This window comes from Rhipicephalus sanguineus, chromosome 3 (genome assembly GCF_013339695.2).
Source record: "Rhipicephalus sanguineus isolate Rsan-2018 chromosome 3, BIME_Rsan_1.4, whole genome shotgun sequence".
NCBI lineage: Eukaryota > Metazoa > Arthropoda > Arachnida > Ixodida > Ixodidae > Rhipicephalus > Rhipicephalus sanguineus.
Window position 1 is genome coordinate 114,295,686 of NC_051178.1, and position 16,186 is coordinate 114,311,871.

Here is a 16,186-nt window from a genome sequence, read left to right on the forward strand (position 1 = left end):
GGGAGAGGCCACAGCTGGCACCGTTCTGGGGCACGGACAGACACCGCGAGTATTACACATTCTTTCGCCTTAAAATGCGTTTATCCCAGTGGGCAAGACATTCGGCTTCTGAGCACGCGGGACTATTGTCGGTTACCGCCTAAGAATAAATACAAGCTCCGACCTCAGCACTGCGGAGCGCCTGCCATTAAAGAGAGTCGTGCTAGGTGATTTCCGTTGTGACCATAAGTATTTTTCTCACGGCTAATTTAACTAACTACGCGTATTTGTAATTAAAAGTTTCTCATTCCTGAGAAGTAATGTCGGAATCTTTGATGAAATTTGCCAGAAAGTTCAAGTTTTGTGACCGAAAGCCAGCAATATGAACATGCCTCAGTGGGGGAAAATCACCTTTCTAAAATACGCGTAAGATACTTGACGTCACGGAAACGAGCAAATGCTATAATGGATAGGGCATCTATGCAAGCTTTCTCTGGGTACGAGAGTGACGGCTGTGGGCGGATGTTACATTTATTCCTAGGTTGTTAGTTCAAAACCCGGCACAGCTGGGTTGTCAGTTCAAAACCCGGCACCCGGCACAGCCTATTTATGTCTTTACAGCGGTTTGTTTTGCGTGATAAAGGAACACTGACGCATTTAAACCATAACACCCGCCCCGGTCATTTGAGAATAACGCGGTACAGCTTGTACAACTTTTCCATCATTAAGACAGGCCTGCTTGCAGCACGATGGTCATTGTACGATCAAAGAAACTAGTGAGTTTTAATTGCGAAACAGGAAAGCTGCAGCATCAACAGATTTCCTAGCGACGGTAAGGTTACCACGGTTTGTCTGCATTATTCTGTGTGAAAGAGGCGCATTTTTAGAATGTTTTTATTCAGGTGGGCTTAAATGATATCCACCGCTGCAGTGCATTGCAGCGTCCATTAGTCAACGCCTTATGAAATTGTATGACGTACAAGCGTACATGTGAAGTCTTCGACTATAAGGTTAGACATACGGGCTGAATATAGTAAATTCATGCCAGAAACTCATGCCTTCTTTATGCTCATGCCTTCTTCATGAAATGTAATCGGTTGGTTAAGTGTGTGCGTGCGTTCTGAGATTAGCCATATTGTTGTTTGGAAGCCATGATGATGTACGTGCGGAAAATGGACTGGTCAGTCTTGGGGCCGTGCACTTTCCGAACTAGCTTCGTGACGTCATCGAGCAGCTGCGGCCTCTCGGCGTCGGAAACAAGGTGGTTGATGGGCAGGAGGCTCATCTGCGCTCCTGCGAAATCAGGAAACATCGATGAATGGTTACCTCAAAAATTTCGTCACGTTTCTGTGACTGTGCGCAGTTTATACCTGCTGCTATCAAAGGCAGGGAGTGTTTCGTTCTGACAGAAACGGTGTAGCATACGGCGCTTGCACTGGAGATTGCTTTAACTGCGAGTACTGTTTAAATGCTGTAACAACTGTAACAACATGACCGAAAGTGAAAATGACCTGCCTTATGCAATGTGTTCCTTGCACATTGCCGTATCTTTTACCAAGCGTCTGAACACTGTTTAGATAACACTCTTGGCAAGTATTTTATTGTATTTGTTATAAGGTTTGGTAAAAAAGGAACCAGCCCTGTTGTCTTGACGTTCCAGACAGGCTGAAACCAAATACAAAAGTCACGCGCGCGTCATGCATATTGCTCGGTTATTACAGTAAAACATAGCCACTTGCCGCGAACGCAGCAAAAATATGCACTGCACAGTAATATGCAGTAGCCGGGAAGTACAACGTAACCTAAATGCCACGTATAGGAGTCGTTTTGCTTGAAAAATAAGAATGCGTAGCGTCCGTAAGTCGTCACTTGTTCGAATATTGAAATTTATCCGAATATTCTCCTGTTTAAGTGCATATTCTGCCATAGCCGGATATTCGGGAAAATCCGAATATGCATTTTTCGAACAGAATACGCATCGAACAAATAAATTCGAAATTTCGAATATTCACACGCTACGTGCGACTGATCTTTGCCGAGATCGTGACCTTCGCCTACAGGATACACATGGTATATGCATACGGTTTGTTAAGCAGCTGCGCGACAAGTTCGCTAGGACGAACATTTAGTACTAGTCTTTGCCGTGTGCGGCAGCATAAAGTACTGTCCGAGTTCTAGGCGTGCTCAAGTGCTAAATATCCAAGAGATGGCACATGTACATCAACTTTATACTTCATTCTAGGTGTTGTACTGGACGCATCCTATGGCAAGAACATCCATGTTAGAACTTCCTGACGGTGCATATCACAGAAGGTATTGAAGAGGTAACAAGTCGCGCAACTCTGAGCAATGAACTGGAACAAAAGGGTGCTGTCATTTTTAGTGACACATCGCCAAATAACTTTCACGCATTGTGATGTGAGTGCAAATTTGCTGATTGCGAAGTAGTTGGAAACACTTCTTGCTCTTATAGTAACGTTTGGTTTATGCTTGGAACATGTCTTAAAGCTTCGTAAAAACTGTATGAAATATATCGCTATATTCCTTTGCTGAGAAATCAAGAACCAATATTTAACATAAATAATAGTCTTGCAACGCAGCAGTAGGCTGTACACTGCAGTTGAACCCCTCAATAACGAAAGCCCTTAAGAACGAAATTCTCGCGGCAACGAAGGAATCTCTGCTTCCCAGGCGAGCGTCCATAGAGCTCAATGCATTTGCCCCCTCTCGATTGCCAAGAGATTTTAAAAAGCGCTGCCACGGTAACGAAAGTTTCAGGTAGCGATCCGCAACAATTTTTTCAACCCATGAGATAATCGGGAATCCAAAAGTTGGAAAATTACAGCACCGCTCATTCGACAAGTCGAGCACATTCGTAGTTCTCGCCAACAAGCATCGGGGCGACCATTGCTGTTTACATTCGGTCGGATGATTATGATAGCAACAAGACTGCTTTTTATCGCTGAGAACGGTTTTTTCTCAACGCCTCTGTTGGCAACCACGTCGGCACATGACGTTTCAAGTGACGACACCCACGAAAGTGACGTCGCGCTGGCAGACATACTGTAGACCAAGGTATATGTAAACTGGTAGCGTAACTTCCGTAGAAGCCCACGTGTCAAGCCGGTGGCTAGTTGTTGCTAGAGTTACTGTATATGCTACCTTTAGGTAGCAGAGTTGCGCATCTGTCTTCCAAACGCCGCAAGCAACCATGCATTGCAAAGAAGCTGACGCTCGGGCCAATTTTTGTACTTTTGGACGCCGCCTCTGCAGCGAATTGAATTAACACTAGTCATCTATAATCAATGCTTTTCGCCGGTCTTAGACACGCCGGACATATTAATTGCCGACACGATAGGTATGTCGCCTACACAAACGGAGTGCTACTTCACCGCATAGCTGTGGTTGCTAGCCGGACCTATGCGCAACTCTGCTACCTAAAGGTAGCATATACAGGAACTCTAGTTGTTGCAACAGTCGCCATCTATGTGAGGAGGGGACAAACAGAATTTAAAAAAAAGAGAAAAAGATGACGTCACAACCGGAGGCGGAAATGACGTCACGTTTTAACGCGATGGGCGCGAAATTATGAAATTTTTTGACAGGGCGCCGCTTCTTACTTTTTTTTTTATAGCTGCACGTTCTTTTTCTTATCACTATGACGGCTCCATAATGGAAGCCTACAAGATAACAGGAAGACGAAAAAGACAGATTTGATAAATAACGTGTATTTTATTGGCGAAATATTGCAGTTGAACAGGATATTACACCGAAATATATAACACAGAAATCAGAAGTAGCATAACAATTCAACGTGCACACAAACCTTGCACACGTGTTGCTCTTGCAACCGTAGACAGCGCAGCGTATTTTCGCGTAGCGTGGCGGACTCATCGTCCCGAAGGGCGATAGCACGCCGGCCGTGCGCTGGCGAAACACAGTCACTGAAACGGTTCCCGATGGCTGCGATGGGCTATATTACCTTCTGAAAAGTACCACGACTAGAAAACAACGCTTATGCGAGGAAATCACCTACGGACGACAGGCACAAACCTACTGCGCAAAAACGAGCGACGCCATTTGCATCTGAAAATGCGCAAAACCGTTGGCCCATGTTACCAGACTGCCTGCATGTGCCCACTGTTTCTGAAAATAAACGAAAAAAATTGGCCACTCAACCACATACCCAAGACTAAAGTTTGATTAAAGTAATCTACTAATTTAATTCGTGACAAATAAAATTAAAACTAATGAAAATAAACGTTTAATTATTTTTTTGTTTTCAATATTTGTCCCCCCCCCCCTCACCTAGTAGCGCTTTAATCGTCACGCGGGTGTTGGTGTTTGTCGCAATAGGTTTCCGACCACTTTTCGTTCCGACTTTCGCGACCTATTTAGATTGACCTTGCTGTAGACTGCCTCACTGCTTACTGCCGCGCGTCCCTCTGTGTGCACGCGTTTCGCCGTGTCGATGGACCGATACCAGACGTTGTTGACCTGCACGGCTTTTGTGGGCTGTAGCCAACCTTATCGTGGACGAGGAGTTCAGCGACGAGACGCTATCATCGCAAGTGTGTGCAAAGAATACGAGAATGACGACGAGAGTGAGGAAAGCAACAAAATGCAATAAGGGCAAGTATGTTTTCGCGAAGTTCACGATGCTTTTGGCGTCATTCGCACTTTCCGCGGCGCCCGCAATGACGACGAAGCCATGCAAAGCTTATTATGCTGCGAGCCTCGAGCCGTCATGCTCCTTCAAGGCTACGTGAAACAGAGCAAGATCAATTACTTCTTCAAAAAACATGGCTGATCCCTCTGTCACAGGAATCGGTATGACACGAAAGTGAAATGTGTCTTCACAGACGTAGTTGAGCGTTTGTTGCGCATTCTTTCACCCCAATGGCGAAGGAATGAATGCTACAGCAACAAATTGTAATGTCACGCGAAGAACGGCAAGCAGCTCGAAACTTGCAACGCGCTGCCCAAGCAGAACGGACGCACGGAACAAACAAACACAGGATGAGATCGAACTAACTGTCACATTCGTAACTTATTCCTGCGTGAGCACCACGCTCCTTTCGCAAAAGCGCCCGCTGCAGTGAGCCAAGCGACCTTCGTGCTCTCAACGCGAGACGTACAAACCACCGCTATCACGAGATAAGCGCACGCACGAGCGACCACGCCCTGTAGACGCGGGCGCTCGTCGCATCGGCGACGACCTTTCAAGCGCGCATCTTCTACGCTCTTCGAGCCCTTCGCGCCATCTCGCTGGTGATAACAAAAACACGCTGTAACGCCAATCTCTGAGTACCGCCACCGGTAGATGGTGTATATAAATAGCTCGCCATTAGCAATGTGAAGAACGTACCGTCCGTCGCCGAATCGGTTCGCGCTGTGCGCTACAGAGCGAGGGTCGTAAGTTCGATTCCCGGTGACAGAACTTTTTACAGCGAAAGCTGTTATGAGATCATTTCAGCGGCCGTTTTTTGGCGCCGTTGTTGTCCGCCGCCGCCGCCGGTGTCCGTAACCGCTATCGCTCGAAATAAGAAAAAAAAACGAAATAAAAAAAAACTCCAGGATGGAACTAGGTTCGAACCTGAGTCCTCTGCGTGGGAGCCCAGTATTCAACCTCTCAGTCATGCCGGTGCTTGAAACTGCTGTGCAAGAAGACCCTATACAGGCTTCATGTCGGGAAGGAACCATATGAACATATGCAATATAGTGTGGTAGAAGAGTGAAATAACAAACAGGCGTCACACGGCGTGAATTCTGTAACCAGGCGTCACACAATGCGAATTGAGCAACGAGTAGGTTGTTGAATGCTTCCAACCCATGACAAAGGGCTCCGCCATAATTCTTCATCGTCATCAGGCACAGCATCAACAAAGTGCGCATAATGACTTACATGCGTTTAGCAGGTACCTCGGCTCTCCCTAGAATGACGAAAAATGGCATAGTGCCTGCTTCCCTACTTCTCAAAAATTACAATGATTTATAGCGCAGTGGGTTCCTCGCAAGTGAACTAGTATTGGTTGCCAAGGGAGCCCATAAGCGCATGATCCATTTCCTCGGGGTCTCAATAAAGTTCTTCAACCACCCCCCCCCCTCTCTCCCACGTCCACGTATGTTATACAGCATGGCGGGAGAGGGAAATAGTGACGTCTCCCTAGAATGACGAAAAGTGGCATAGTGCCTGCTTCCCTACTTCTCAAAAATTACAATGATTTATAGCGCAGTGGGTTCCTCGCAAGTGCACTAGTATTGGTTGCCAAGGAAGCCCATAAGCGCATGATCCATTTCCTCGGGGTCTCAATAAACTTCTTCGCCCCCCCCCCTCTCTCCCACGTCAACGTATGTTATACAGCATGGCGGGAGAGGGAAATAGCGACCGGGCGTCACCCAATGCAAATTATATAACTGGTGGGCCGTTTAAGGCTTCCAACCCACTACTCACTTCTCCACAGAGTGACGAATATTGGCTTAGTAGGTGCTTCCAAACTTCACAAAAATTGTGATTTATGGCGTAGTGGGCACCATGCTAGTGTACTTGTATTAGTAGCCCCAAGAGAGGATACGACGGGCTCTAGAAACGCCGCTCTTCCAGCTTTCGCTGTGACTGTGCTGCGGTTTCAGCGCAGGCCTGGCGTTTTTCTTCTGGTTTTTTTCTTTGCCCACTGTTAGTCTTTATATTTTACGACGTCATTTCCGTGACTTAAATACGTCAGTGGAGCCGTGGTGGACCCCGGCATAAAACACTTTCGTGTCAATAAATTTGGGTTGTGCGAAGTAATTGGTGCGCGTATATTTCTGTTTTCGAGACAACGAAATTCTTACGAGAACGAACCAAAATCGCTTCCCCGGTGATTTCGTTATTGAGGGCTTCGACTGTATAACTTATCCCTCCTATCAAGCCATCTCATGCGTTTTAACGCATCAAGCGTTAAAAAGTATCAATTATTTAAGTGCAAGTCGGTGATTTCGTTTATCTTGTATTGTTGGACGAAGCTATCAACTCTATCTAAAACTTATTTCTAAAGACTAAGGCTAAACTTGCGTCTACATTTATTGAAGAAGATGCAAGTTCGTAACTTTCAACCTATATTCGTTGGCGAGATATAATGTAAAACGCTTCATGAATTTAGGTCGCTATGAGCACTTCCCTGCCGTTCAAGTGTTTTAACTTATACTGTGCAAGAATTGTTTTGTTATGACTTACTTCAGTGGCCGATGAAACACCGGGCTTTTGTTAACGGGGATTAACTGAGTTTAATAAGCGTTGGGGTACAAGAATAGGTGTGGCTACATGGAGGTAGGAAGGCAGAGTGGAGAGTTCAGAGGCGGGGAAGCAGCGCGCGATCCGGAGCGCCAGACGCAACTTGATACCGCTCGGAGTTCAGAGAGGAGGAGGGGGAGGAAATAAACAGAGAGGGAGGAAGCGGAGAATCCCGAAGGAGCGTGCGGCTTGCGTAAGACACTGCACGCGATGGTTGCGCCATCTCTGGATACTTCTTGTAACATCCTTCCTTTTTTGGAGTCGATCCTTCAACCTACGATGAAATCGAGTCTCTTTGGAAGCTGTCTGGTTCTTCGAGGTCCGGCAGAAGTTTCCGTCTGCTTCGGTTGATCTTTCGCTCTAGTTGGCTGATTGACTTCAGTGTATTATTCCGGTGAAGGGCTTGCCCTGATGAATACTCAGTTCCTTCTCAGGACGCTGTCTTCCGTCTGAACTTTATACGACCTGTCGTCAATTCTCTTGATTATGGTGCCTTTGACCCATGGTCCAGTTTTCGTCGGTCGAACTGTGACAGTCTGACCTTCTCTGAGGCTCGGTAAATCTTTCGCTCGTCTGTCGTGATAGTGCGTGATTTGTCGCCTCTTCTGCTTTCTTCTTTCGCTCACATCGACTGTTTCGGGTTGCAGTAGCTCCGAAGCTGTTGGTACAGTCGTTCTAGTGCGGCGACTCATTAGCAATTGCGCTGGACTCGCATTCAGCTCTTGCAGTGGCGTCTTTCTATAATCAAGAAATGCCATTTGTGGGTCTGAGTGGCTTTCATCTGCCTTTTTGAGGAGCATTTTCGCCGTCTGATTCAGCCATTCCATTGGAACGCGGGTATCCTGGGCTTCATGTTTTGTGTTCGAAGTTCCAGCTCTTCGTGAAGTTTTGGAATTCTTCGCTGGTGAATTGCGGTCCATTGTCGCTGATCAGGATTCTCGGTATCCCGTACCTTGCAAAGTGAGCCTTTAGTTTTAGTACCACTTTGTTTGAGGTCATCGATCTGAGTTGGTCCACTTCCCAAAAGTTGCTGTAGTAATCGACTGTAACCAAGAACTTCTTTCCTTTGAATTCGAAGATGTCGCATCCGACTCGTTCCCATGGATAGCTTAGTTCTGGATGGAGCGATAGAGTTTCTCTTTGCTGAGCGTGTGCGTGCTTTTGGCATATTACACACCTCATGATGAAGTCTTTCAGTTCTGCATTCATTCCTGGCCAGAAGACGCATTCCCGAGCCCGTCGGAGAGAGCTCTCAATTCCAAGATGCGATGAGTGGAGTTTCACTTTGATTTCACTTCGCAAAGACATTGGGACGATTAGGCGTAAGCCCTTGAAGATCAGGTCGTCCTCAACTGTGAGCTCATCTCTGTACGTGAAGTATACGCGCATGTCTTCGGATAGTCCACGTTTGTCCTGTGGCCAGCCTGACAGAATGATTGACTTTAGTCTTTGCAATGAGTCATCACTCTCAGTCGCTGCTCTAATCTTTTCCAAGGTTTCCTTTCTCACAGGGAGGTAGTGTACGACATTGATGTTTTCGAGTTCCTGTTCTTTGCTTTCGTTGGGAAGGAAGGCCCGAGATATCGTGTCTGCCAAGATTAATTCCTTTCCTGGTCTGTGTTCGATTGTGATGTTGTATCTTTGCGTCTGAAGGATCATGCCTTGCAGTCGTCTTGGAACTTGATCCAATCGTTTCTTCAGGATTGCTTGCAGTGGTTTATGATCGCTGATTATCTTCGTTTCTTCACCGAATGTGTACTGATGAAACTTGTTTAAGGCGAAGACGATAGCCAGCATTTCCTTTTATATTTGTGCATATCGAGCTTCCGTCGGTGTCAGTGCTCTGCTGACGAAGGAGACTGGCTGTCCATCCTGAAGAAGAGCTGCTCCGAGTCCAAGATCGCTCGCATCACACTGGATTTCTAGCTGCTTTCGTGTATCGAAATAGGCTAGAACAGGAGCTCTTGTCACGGACTCTTTTGCCTTTTCGAATGCTTCTACTTGCAGTTTCCCCCAGTGCCATGGTGTATCTTTGACAGTGAGTTTCCTCAAAGGCTCCAATACACGCGAAATTTCAGGCAGGAATCTGGAGAGGTAATTCATCATGTCGCAGAAGCGCTGTACTCCTTGGACATCAGTTGGCTTTGGCATCTGCTGTATTGCCTTGACCTTATTTGGATCAACTTTGAGTCCTTCATTGGTCAGTACGTGTCCTAGGAAGACGACTGATGTGGTTCGAAGCTGTGTTTTGTCCTTGTTGAGACGGATTCCAATTTGTCGGCATCTCTGAAGTAGGCTTTCTAACTTCCTGTCATGGTCCGCTTGAGCATCTTTTTCATTCTCGCCCACTCCGAAGACAAGAATGTCATCTGCGATGCAGAGAACACCAGGAAGTCCCTCAAGTGCCACTTGAAGTCTCTTTTGAAATATTTCGCTGCTTACCGCGAGTCCAAATGGCAGGTGGAGCGATCGGTAACGACCTTTCGGAGTTTGGAAAGTAGTCAGCAAGCTTGATTCGTCATCGAGAGAACATTGCCAGTAGCCCTCTCGCAAGTCCAGTTTTGAGAAAATTTTGGCTTTAGCAAGATCGGGTAAAACATCATCAAGAATGGGCAATGTGTGACGTTCTCGCTCGAGAGCCTCGTTGAGCGCTTGGGGATCGATGCATATTCGCATTTGTCCATTTTTCTTGGTTGCGACAACCATTCTGCTGACCCATTGCGTTGGCTCTGTTACGCTTTTGATGACACCTCTTTTTTCCAGGTCCGTCAACGTGTCTTCGACTTGCGCTTTAATGCTGACAGGCACTCTGCAACTCTTTATTGCTTTCGGAAGCGTATCTGGCTTAGTGACCAAATGAACAGTTCCCGGGAGTGTTCCTACAGTGTTTCCAAAGACGTCAGGGTATTTTTTTATTATCTGACTGTTGAACTGCTCTTCGTGAGTTTCATCTATTGCGGCCACGAGGTTATAGTCTACAGTTATCAGACCCATTTTCTCAGCTGTTGTTCTTCCAATCAGAGGAGTGAGGTCTTCTTTAACCTCTATAAACTCTACAGAATGTCGCTGTCCGTTCGCTGTGGTGACTTCTAGTTGAGTTTTGCCCCAGCAGCGCACTTTGCTTCCGTTCCATGTTCGCAGTGTCGTTGTGCACGGTTCTATTTGCTGTGCGTTGACGTGTATAGCTGGGGTGACGTCTACAGCTGCTCCGCTGTCCACTTGAAATTTTACTGACTTTCTATTCACTGTGAGGAACGTGTGGATGGAGCTTGGTTGGCTGCTTTGAATTGCCAAGATGGTTTCGTCTTCGCTATCTACTGCCAGGCCCGCAACTACTTTGCTGCTTTTGCAAACCGCTGCGAAGTGATTTTGTTTCTTGCACTTGCTGCATGTTTGCTTCCAAGCTGGGCATGCTTCTAGTTTGCGCTCATGGCTACCACCGCAGTACCTGCACTTTGGTACAGTAGATTTCTGTGGCATTCCTTTAGCAAACTTTGAGGTTTTGGCGTTGGTGCGATGGACGAATTTGTTTACTGCGTGCACAGAATCGCTGCTGCTTGAAGTACCCTCTTTAAATGCTTGCATTTGAATTCCTGTTGCTTCATGGGCTCGACACACTTTTTCAACCTTCTCTAGCGTTGGATCTTCTAATTTGAGAATGTCGGCACGAGCCTTTTCGTCGTATATGTCACAGATGATCTGGTCGCGGATCATTTTTTTCTCGTTCGTTTCCAAATCCACAGTCGCGCGCTTTGAGCTTCAAATCAGTTACGAAGCTGTCGAACTGCTCTTCAACCCGTTGCATGTGAGTTCTGAAGACGTATCGCGAGTACAGTTCGTTGTGCTTCGGTAAGAAATGCGCGTCGAGAAGGCTGATGACATGAGCATAGTTGAATTCTGGGTTTGGTCTTTCTGCAGTTGATTCCCCGAAGTCCAAAGTGTTGTAGATATCAAGCAGTGAAGAGCCTCCGACGGTCAAAAGAAGTGCTATTTGCCGGTCAGATGATGCTCTAGCTGTGTTAGTTGCCTTGAGGTACAACGTGAAGCTCTGCTTGAAGGCTCGCCATTGTTCTGCAGCGTTGCCCCTGGAGTCGAATTTCGATGGTGCCGGAATCTTCTCCATGGCTCATGCGCTGACTTAAAACGGTTTAACTTCTGACACCATGTTTTGTTATGACTCATTTCAGTGGCCGATGAAACACTGGGCTTTTGTTTACGGGGATTAATTGAGTTTAATAAGCGTTGGGGTACAAGAAAAGTCACAGTTTCGCCGCAAGGGCGAAGCAATGAATGCGATAGCAAGCAACTAATGCTATGCGAAGTGAGGCTCGCCAATGGATACTCTCAGTTTGAACAGCGCTTCTGTTGCAAAGGCGGCCGAAGCAGCGAAGGAAACTAGCGTGCTTCAAGTGTCGAGCTGTGACACTTGATAGTTCGCGCTCATCTTCTGTTTGTTCGTTTGGCGGCGTCCCTGAGCTCGAGTGACATTCGTACGCGCCGTAACATGAGCGCGGACATCACGGTGAAAGCGTGAAACATTCCTCTACCCCTCGCCACGAGAAAACCGCGCGAGCAGACAGCGGAAGGGCAAGCTTCTCCCATGCGCAAATATAAGAAGAAGCGAGCGAGCTCGCCGACGACTTTTAAATGCGCCCGTCGGGCTCCTAGCGCCACCTCGCTGATAATGAAAAAACGCTTATTATCGCCTGCTGTCTCTGAGTCCGTCCAGCGCTAAATGGTGTGTATATAACGCTCGCCGTTAGCTACGTGGAGGATCTGCGTTTCGTGGCGTAGTGGATAGCGCCGCTCGCTGCGGATCAAGAGGTCCCTGGTTCGATTCCGCGCTTTGGAAGCATTTTTCTGAGTTATTTTTCTTTGGGGCCTTTATATATATATACATACTTATACATATACGGTGCATGACGGCGGCGACGGCGACGGCGACGGCAAAATCCAGCCGAGACTGTCCATATAATTGCTATCGCAATAATAGGTGTGGCTACATGGAGGTATGAATGCAGAGTGGAGAGTTCAAAGGCGGGGAAGCAGCGCGCGATCCGGAGGGCCAGACGCAACTTGATACCGCTCGGAGTTCAGAGAGGAGGAGGAGGAGGAAATAAACAGAGAGGGAGGAAGCGGAGAATCCCGAAGGAGCGTGCGGCTTGCGTAAGACACTGCACGCGATGGTTGCGCCATCTCTGAATTCTTCTTGTAACAAGAATGTCCTCATAAAAGGAACCATTTTATTGACCTTTACACGTTGCCACGCTTACCGACAATGGCCTGTTCAGGCCATCCATCAAATGTCACCAGCCTGGACAGCACGAAAATGTTTGGATGTAGGCCGGCTTCACGGAGTAGCGTCGCCATGTACCGCATCTGTTCCGTCTTGTCCTCCATGTAATGGCTCTTCACAATAAACTGCGGCAGCCTCTGTGCCAAAGATAGACAAGAAGGCTATTCTAAACAAACCCAGCGCGAAAGGATAATAATAAGAATACCCGCGGTCTTACGTCCCAAAACCACGACATGATTATGAGAGACGCCGTAGTGGAGGACTCCGAAAATTTCGACCATCTGGTGTTCTTTAACGTGCACTGAGATCGCACTGAACACGAGGCTCTAGCATTTGGCCTCCATCGAAATACGATCGCCGCGGTCGGTATCGAACCCGCGACCTTCGGGTAAGCAACCGTGCACCTGTTCCACCGCGACGGACAGCGCGAAAGGATAGACTGATGGGCTAACCGTTATGAAAGTATAGATTGATAGGCTAGTCTATATGACATTATTTTGGAAAGCAGAATAAGATCACACAGACAGCGATAGAAGCAGACGAAACACGGCGCTGTCAAACTGAGTGTTTTACTGCGCGTGACAGCCACGCATACGACGTCACACACGGTTAGCAATGTGTTTCGCCTGCGTCTATTCCCGTCAGGGTGCTTTTTGTGCTGTTGTGCAAATAAAAATAAAAAACGCCAGGCCTGCGCTGAAACCGCAGCACAGTCACAGCAAAAGCTGGAAGAGCGGCGTTGTAAGCTCACTTGGGGCTACAATACAAATACACTAGAAAGGTACCCACTACGCCATAAATCACAATTTTTGTGAAGTTGGGAAGCACCTACTAAGCCATTATTCGTCATTCTGCGGAGAAGCGAAGCACCAGCTACACGTCTGTAAGGCATTATGTGCACTTTGTTGACGCGACGACTGATGACGATGAAGAATTATGGCTCATCCCTTTGTAATGGGTTGGAAGCTTTAAACGGCCCACCAGTAATGTTTTTGCACTGGGTGACGCCCGCTCGCTATTTCCCTCTCCCGTCATGCTGTATAACATACGTTGACGTGGGAGAGAGACGGGGGGGGGGGGCGAATAACTTTACTGAGACCCCGAGGAAATGGATCATGCGCTTATGGGCTTCCTTGGCAACCAATACAAGTGCACTTGCGAGGAACCCACTACGCTATAAATCATTGTAATTTTTTAGAAGTAGGGCAGTAGGCACTGTGCCATTTTTCGTCATTCTACGGAGAGCGTTCGTACCTGCTAAACGCATGTAAGGCATTATGCGCACTTTGTTGATGCTGTGCCTGATGACGACGAAGAATTATGGCAGATCCCTTTGTAATGGGTTGGAAGCATTTCACATCCTACTCGTCGCGCAATTCGCATTGTGTGACGCCTGGTTACAGAATTCGCGTTGTGCGACGCTTGGTCTTATTTTACTCTTCTACCACGCTATATTGCATATGCTAATGTGGTTCCTTCCCGACATGAAGCCTGTATAGGACCTTTTTGCAAAGCAGTTTCAAGCACCAGCATGGCTCAGAGGTTGAATACTGGGCTCCCACGCAGAGGGCCCAGGTTTCGAACCTCGTTCCATCCTGGAATTTTTTTCTTATTTAGTTTTTTTTTTCTTATTTCGAGCGATACTGGTTACGGACACCGGCGGCGGCGGCGGCGGCGGCGGTGGCGGCGGACAACTACGGCGCCAAAAACGGCCGGTGAAATGATCTCATGACAGCTTTCGCTGTAAAAGTAGCGCAGCAAGAGCGCTGCACATTCAATTACATACACAGGCCGAAATAGTGGTATTCGCTAATAGAGCTTACATAGAGCATTTGAGCTATATAACTAGGGACATGGCGTGTGTCGTCACCGCTTGCAATGATGCGGAAAAAGATGTCACCCACTCTACGTATGAAAATTAAGGCGCAGTTTTCACTCTTAATGAGCTCACAAAGCCCCGACAAGGAATGCCTGGAAACAGACTGCGCGCGCGGCGCGATTAGTGACGTGCATGCATTCCGCCACGTGCGCGAGTTCGTCTGATTGCGCTGGAATGTACGATGAGGGATCCATGAACAGCCGAGGCACTTGACGGATCCAATTCAGATGAGCGACGACTGTGCTCGCTGCTATCGTTGGGTTTGGAGTGCTATTATTCACATACGAACACCTAAGTCAGCGATCCTTTTCAAACAATGCATAATTGCAGGTTGTTTACGTGATAAAGCCACGATCTGATTATGAATCACGCCGCAGTGGGTGTCGTGCGTCATACGGTGCACGCCCCCGTTTCAACTGCCTTCTGATGACGTACTTTTAAACAGTTTCGTAGCCATACACATTTGCAAAGAGGTCGATGTGAACATTCACTTGTGGGAGTCATTTTTAAGGTCCTTTAACGTAAGTGGTTTGCAGGTTAAAATAATTTAAAGCCTATTATGCTAGGATTGGTCTCTCTGGTCTATTGTTTGCTCCTGAACTACGACGTCAAGTTTCGTGGCGTCTTTCTAGCAGCTTTTAATCCTAGTTGGACTGTTTCTATCTATCTATCTATCTATCTATCTATCTATCTATCTATCTATCTATCTATCTATCTATCTATCTATCTATCTATCTATCTATCTATCTATCTATCTATCTATCTATCTATCTATCTATCTATCTCTTCCAGGGACTACCTGTCCCAACTAGTTATAAAGCATCGTTACCTCGGAATATTTTGCCCAGTGGTCCATCTTGGCCAGAAGGCTCCACACTGCCCCGGGTTGGTGCGAAGCAGGAAATACGAGGACGCACTGCGCACCTGGTGCCATCAGTGCAGCTATGTTCTTCAGCGCAGCGCCCTGGTCCCTCAGCCACTGAAGGCAGTAGAAAGAGTAAACCCTGTCGAAGCGGCCGCGACGAGCGATAAATTCAGTCACGTCTTCGCCTATGTCGAGCACCTCGTACTCAATTTTCTGGTGGACCGAGTGTCGCCTAGAGTACTCGATCATGTCGGCGTTGCAGTCGATGCCGATTAGCCTGGCGCACGGCAGGCAACGAGGCAAAAGTAAATCCCGCGTGAAGTCGCCGGTTCCGCATCCGACGTCCAGGACTTGCATCGTGCCCCGCGGCTCTGCAAGGAATGCCGGCTCGCAAAATTCAAGCACAGTGTTGTTGTGCTTTCTCTGAAGACTGTTATTCTGGGTGTACTGATTGGCAGAGATGCGAAGCTCTTCCTTTGCATCCTGAGCGATGCACCATCGGCCATTCTGCGGGGCCTCGGACACCTGAACCGCCATTGAAAGCTTGCGGCCTGCAGGGTACTTTGCTGAAAATTAGCATAAGAGCACATTTAATGACAGTCCAAAAGACATGAAACCTGGGGCAAACGCTAATAATTATTACGCAGCAACATACTGGTTCCTGAAATCATTACCATGTAGGTTTGTTCGCCCCTTGATGAAATGAATGGTGTACACGTGTTTAGGTTTACTTTGGATCTACATTATCAAGGTCATTGAGCTTCGTAACACCAAAAATATAGGAGCATCAATTATTATTTTTCACGCCAGGACCATGTCCTCTTTGGACCAGCCACGATATGATAAATGCCAGTTATCCCTCCCTCCTTTCTTCCTCTCTGTCTCTGACTGTGT

At 47.2% G+C, this 16,186-nt stretch overlaps 1 protein-coding gene across 1 annotated transcript in view; it reads right to left on the bottom strand.

Annotated features, from left to right (window-relative positions):
* Window positions 1-1,105: 1,105 nt before the first annotated feature.
* LOC119385775 (juvenile hormone acid O-methyltransferase) overlaps window positions 1,106-16,186 on the bottom strand; it is a 37,282-nt gene continuing 22,201 nt past the window's right edge. The window contains exons 3-5 of the mRNA XM_037653162.1: window positions 15,257-15,858; window positions 12,526-12,685; window positions 1,106-1,272 (exon numbers count right to left, since the gene is read on the bottom strand). Coding sequence (XP_037509090.1) covers window positions 1,106-1,272; window positions 12,526-12,685; window positions 15,257-15,858 — 929 coding nt within the window. The remainder of the gene's footprint in view (window positions 1,273-12,525; window positions 12,686-15,256; window positions 15,859-16,186) is intronic.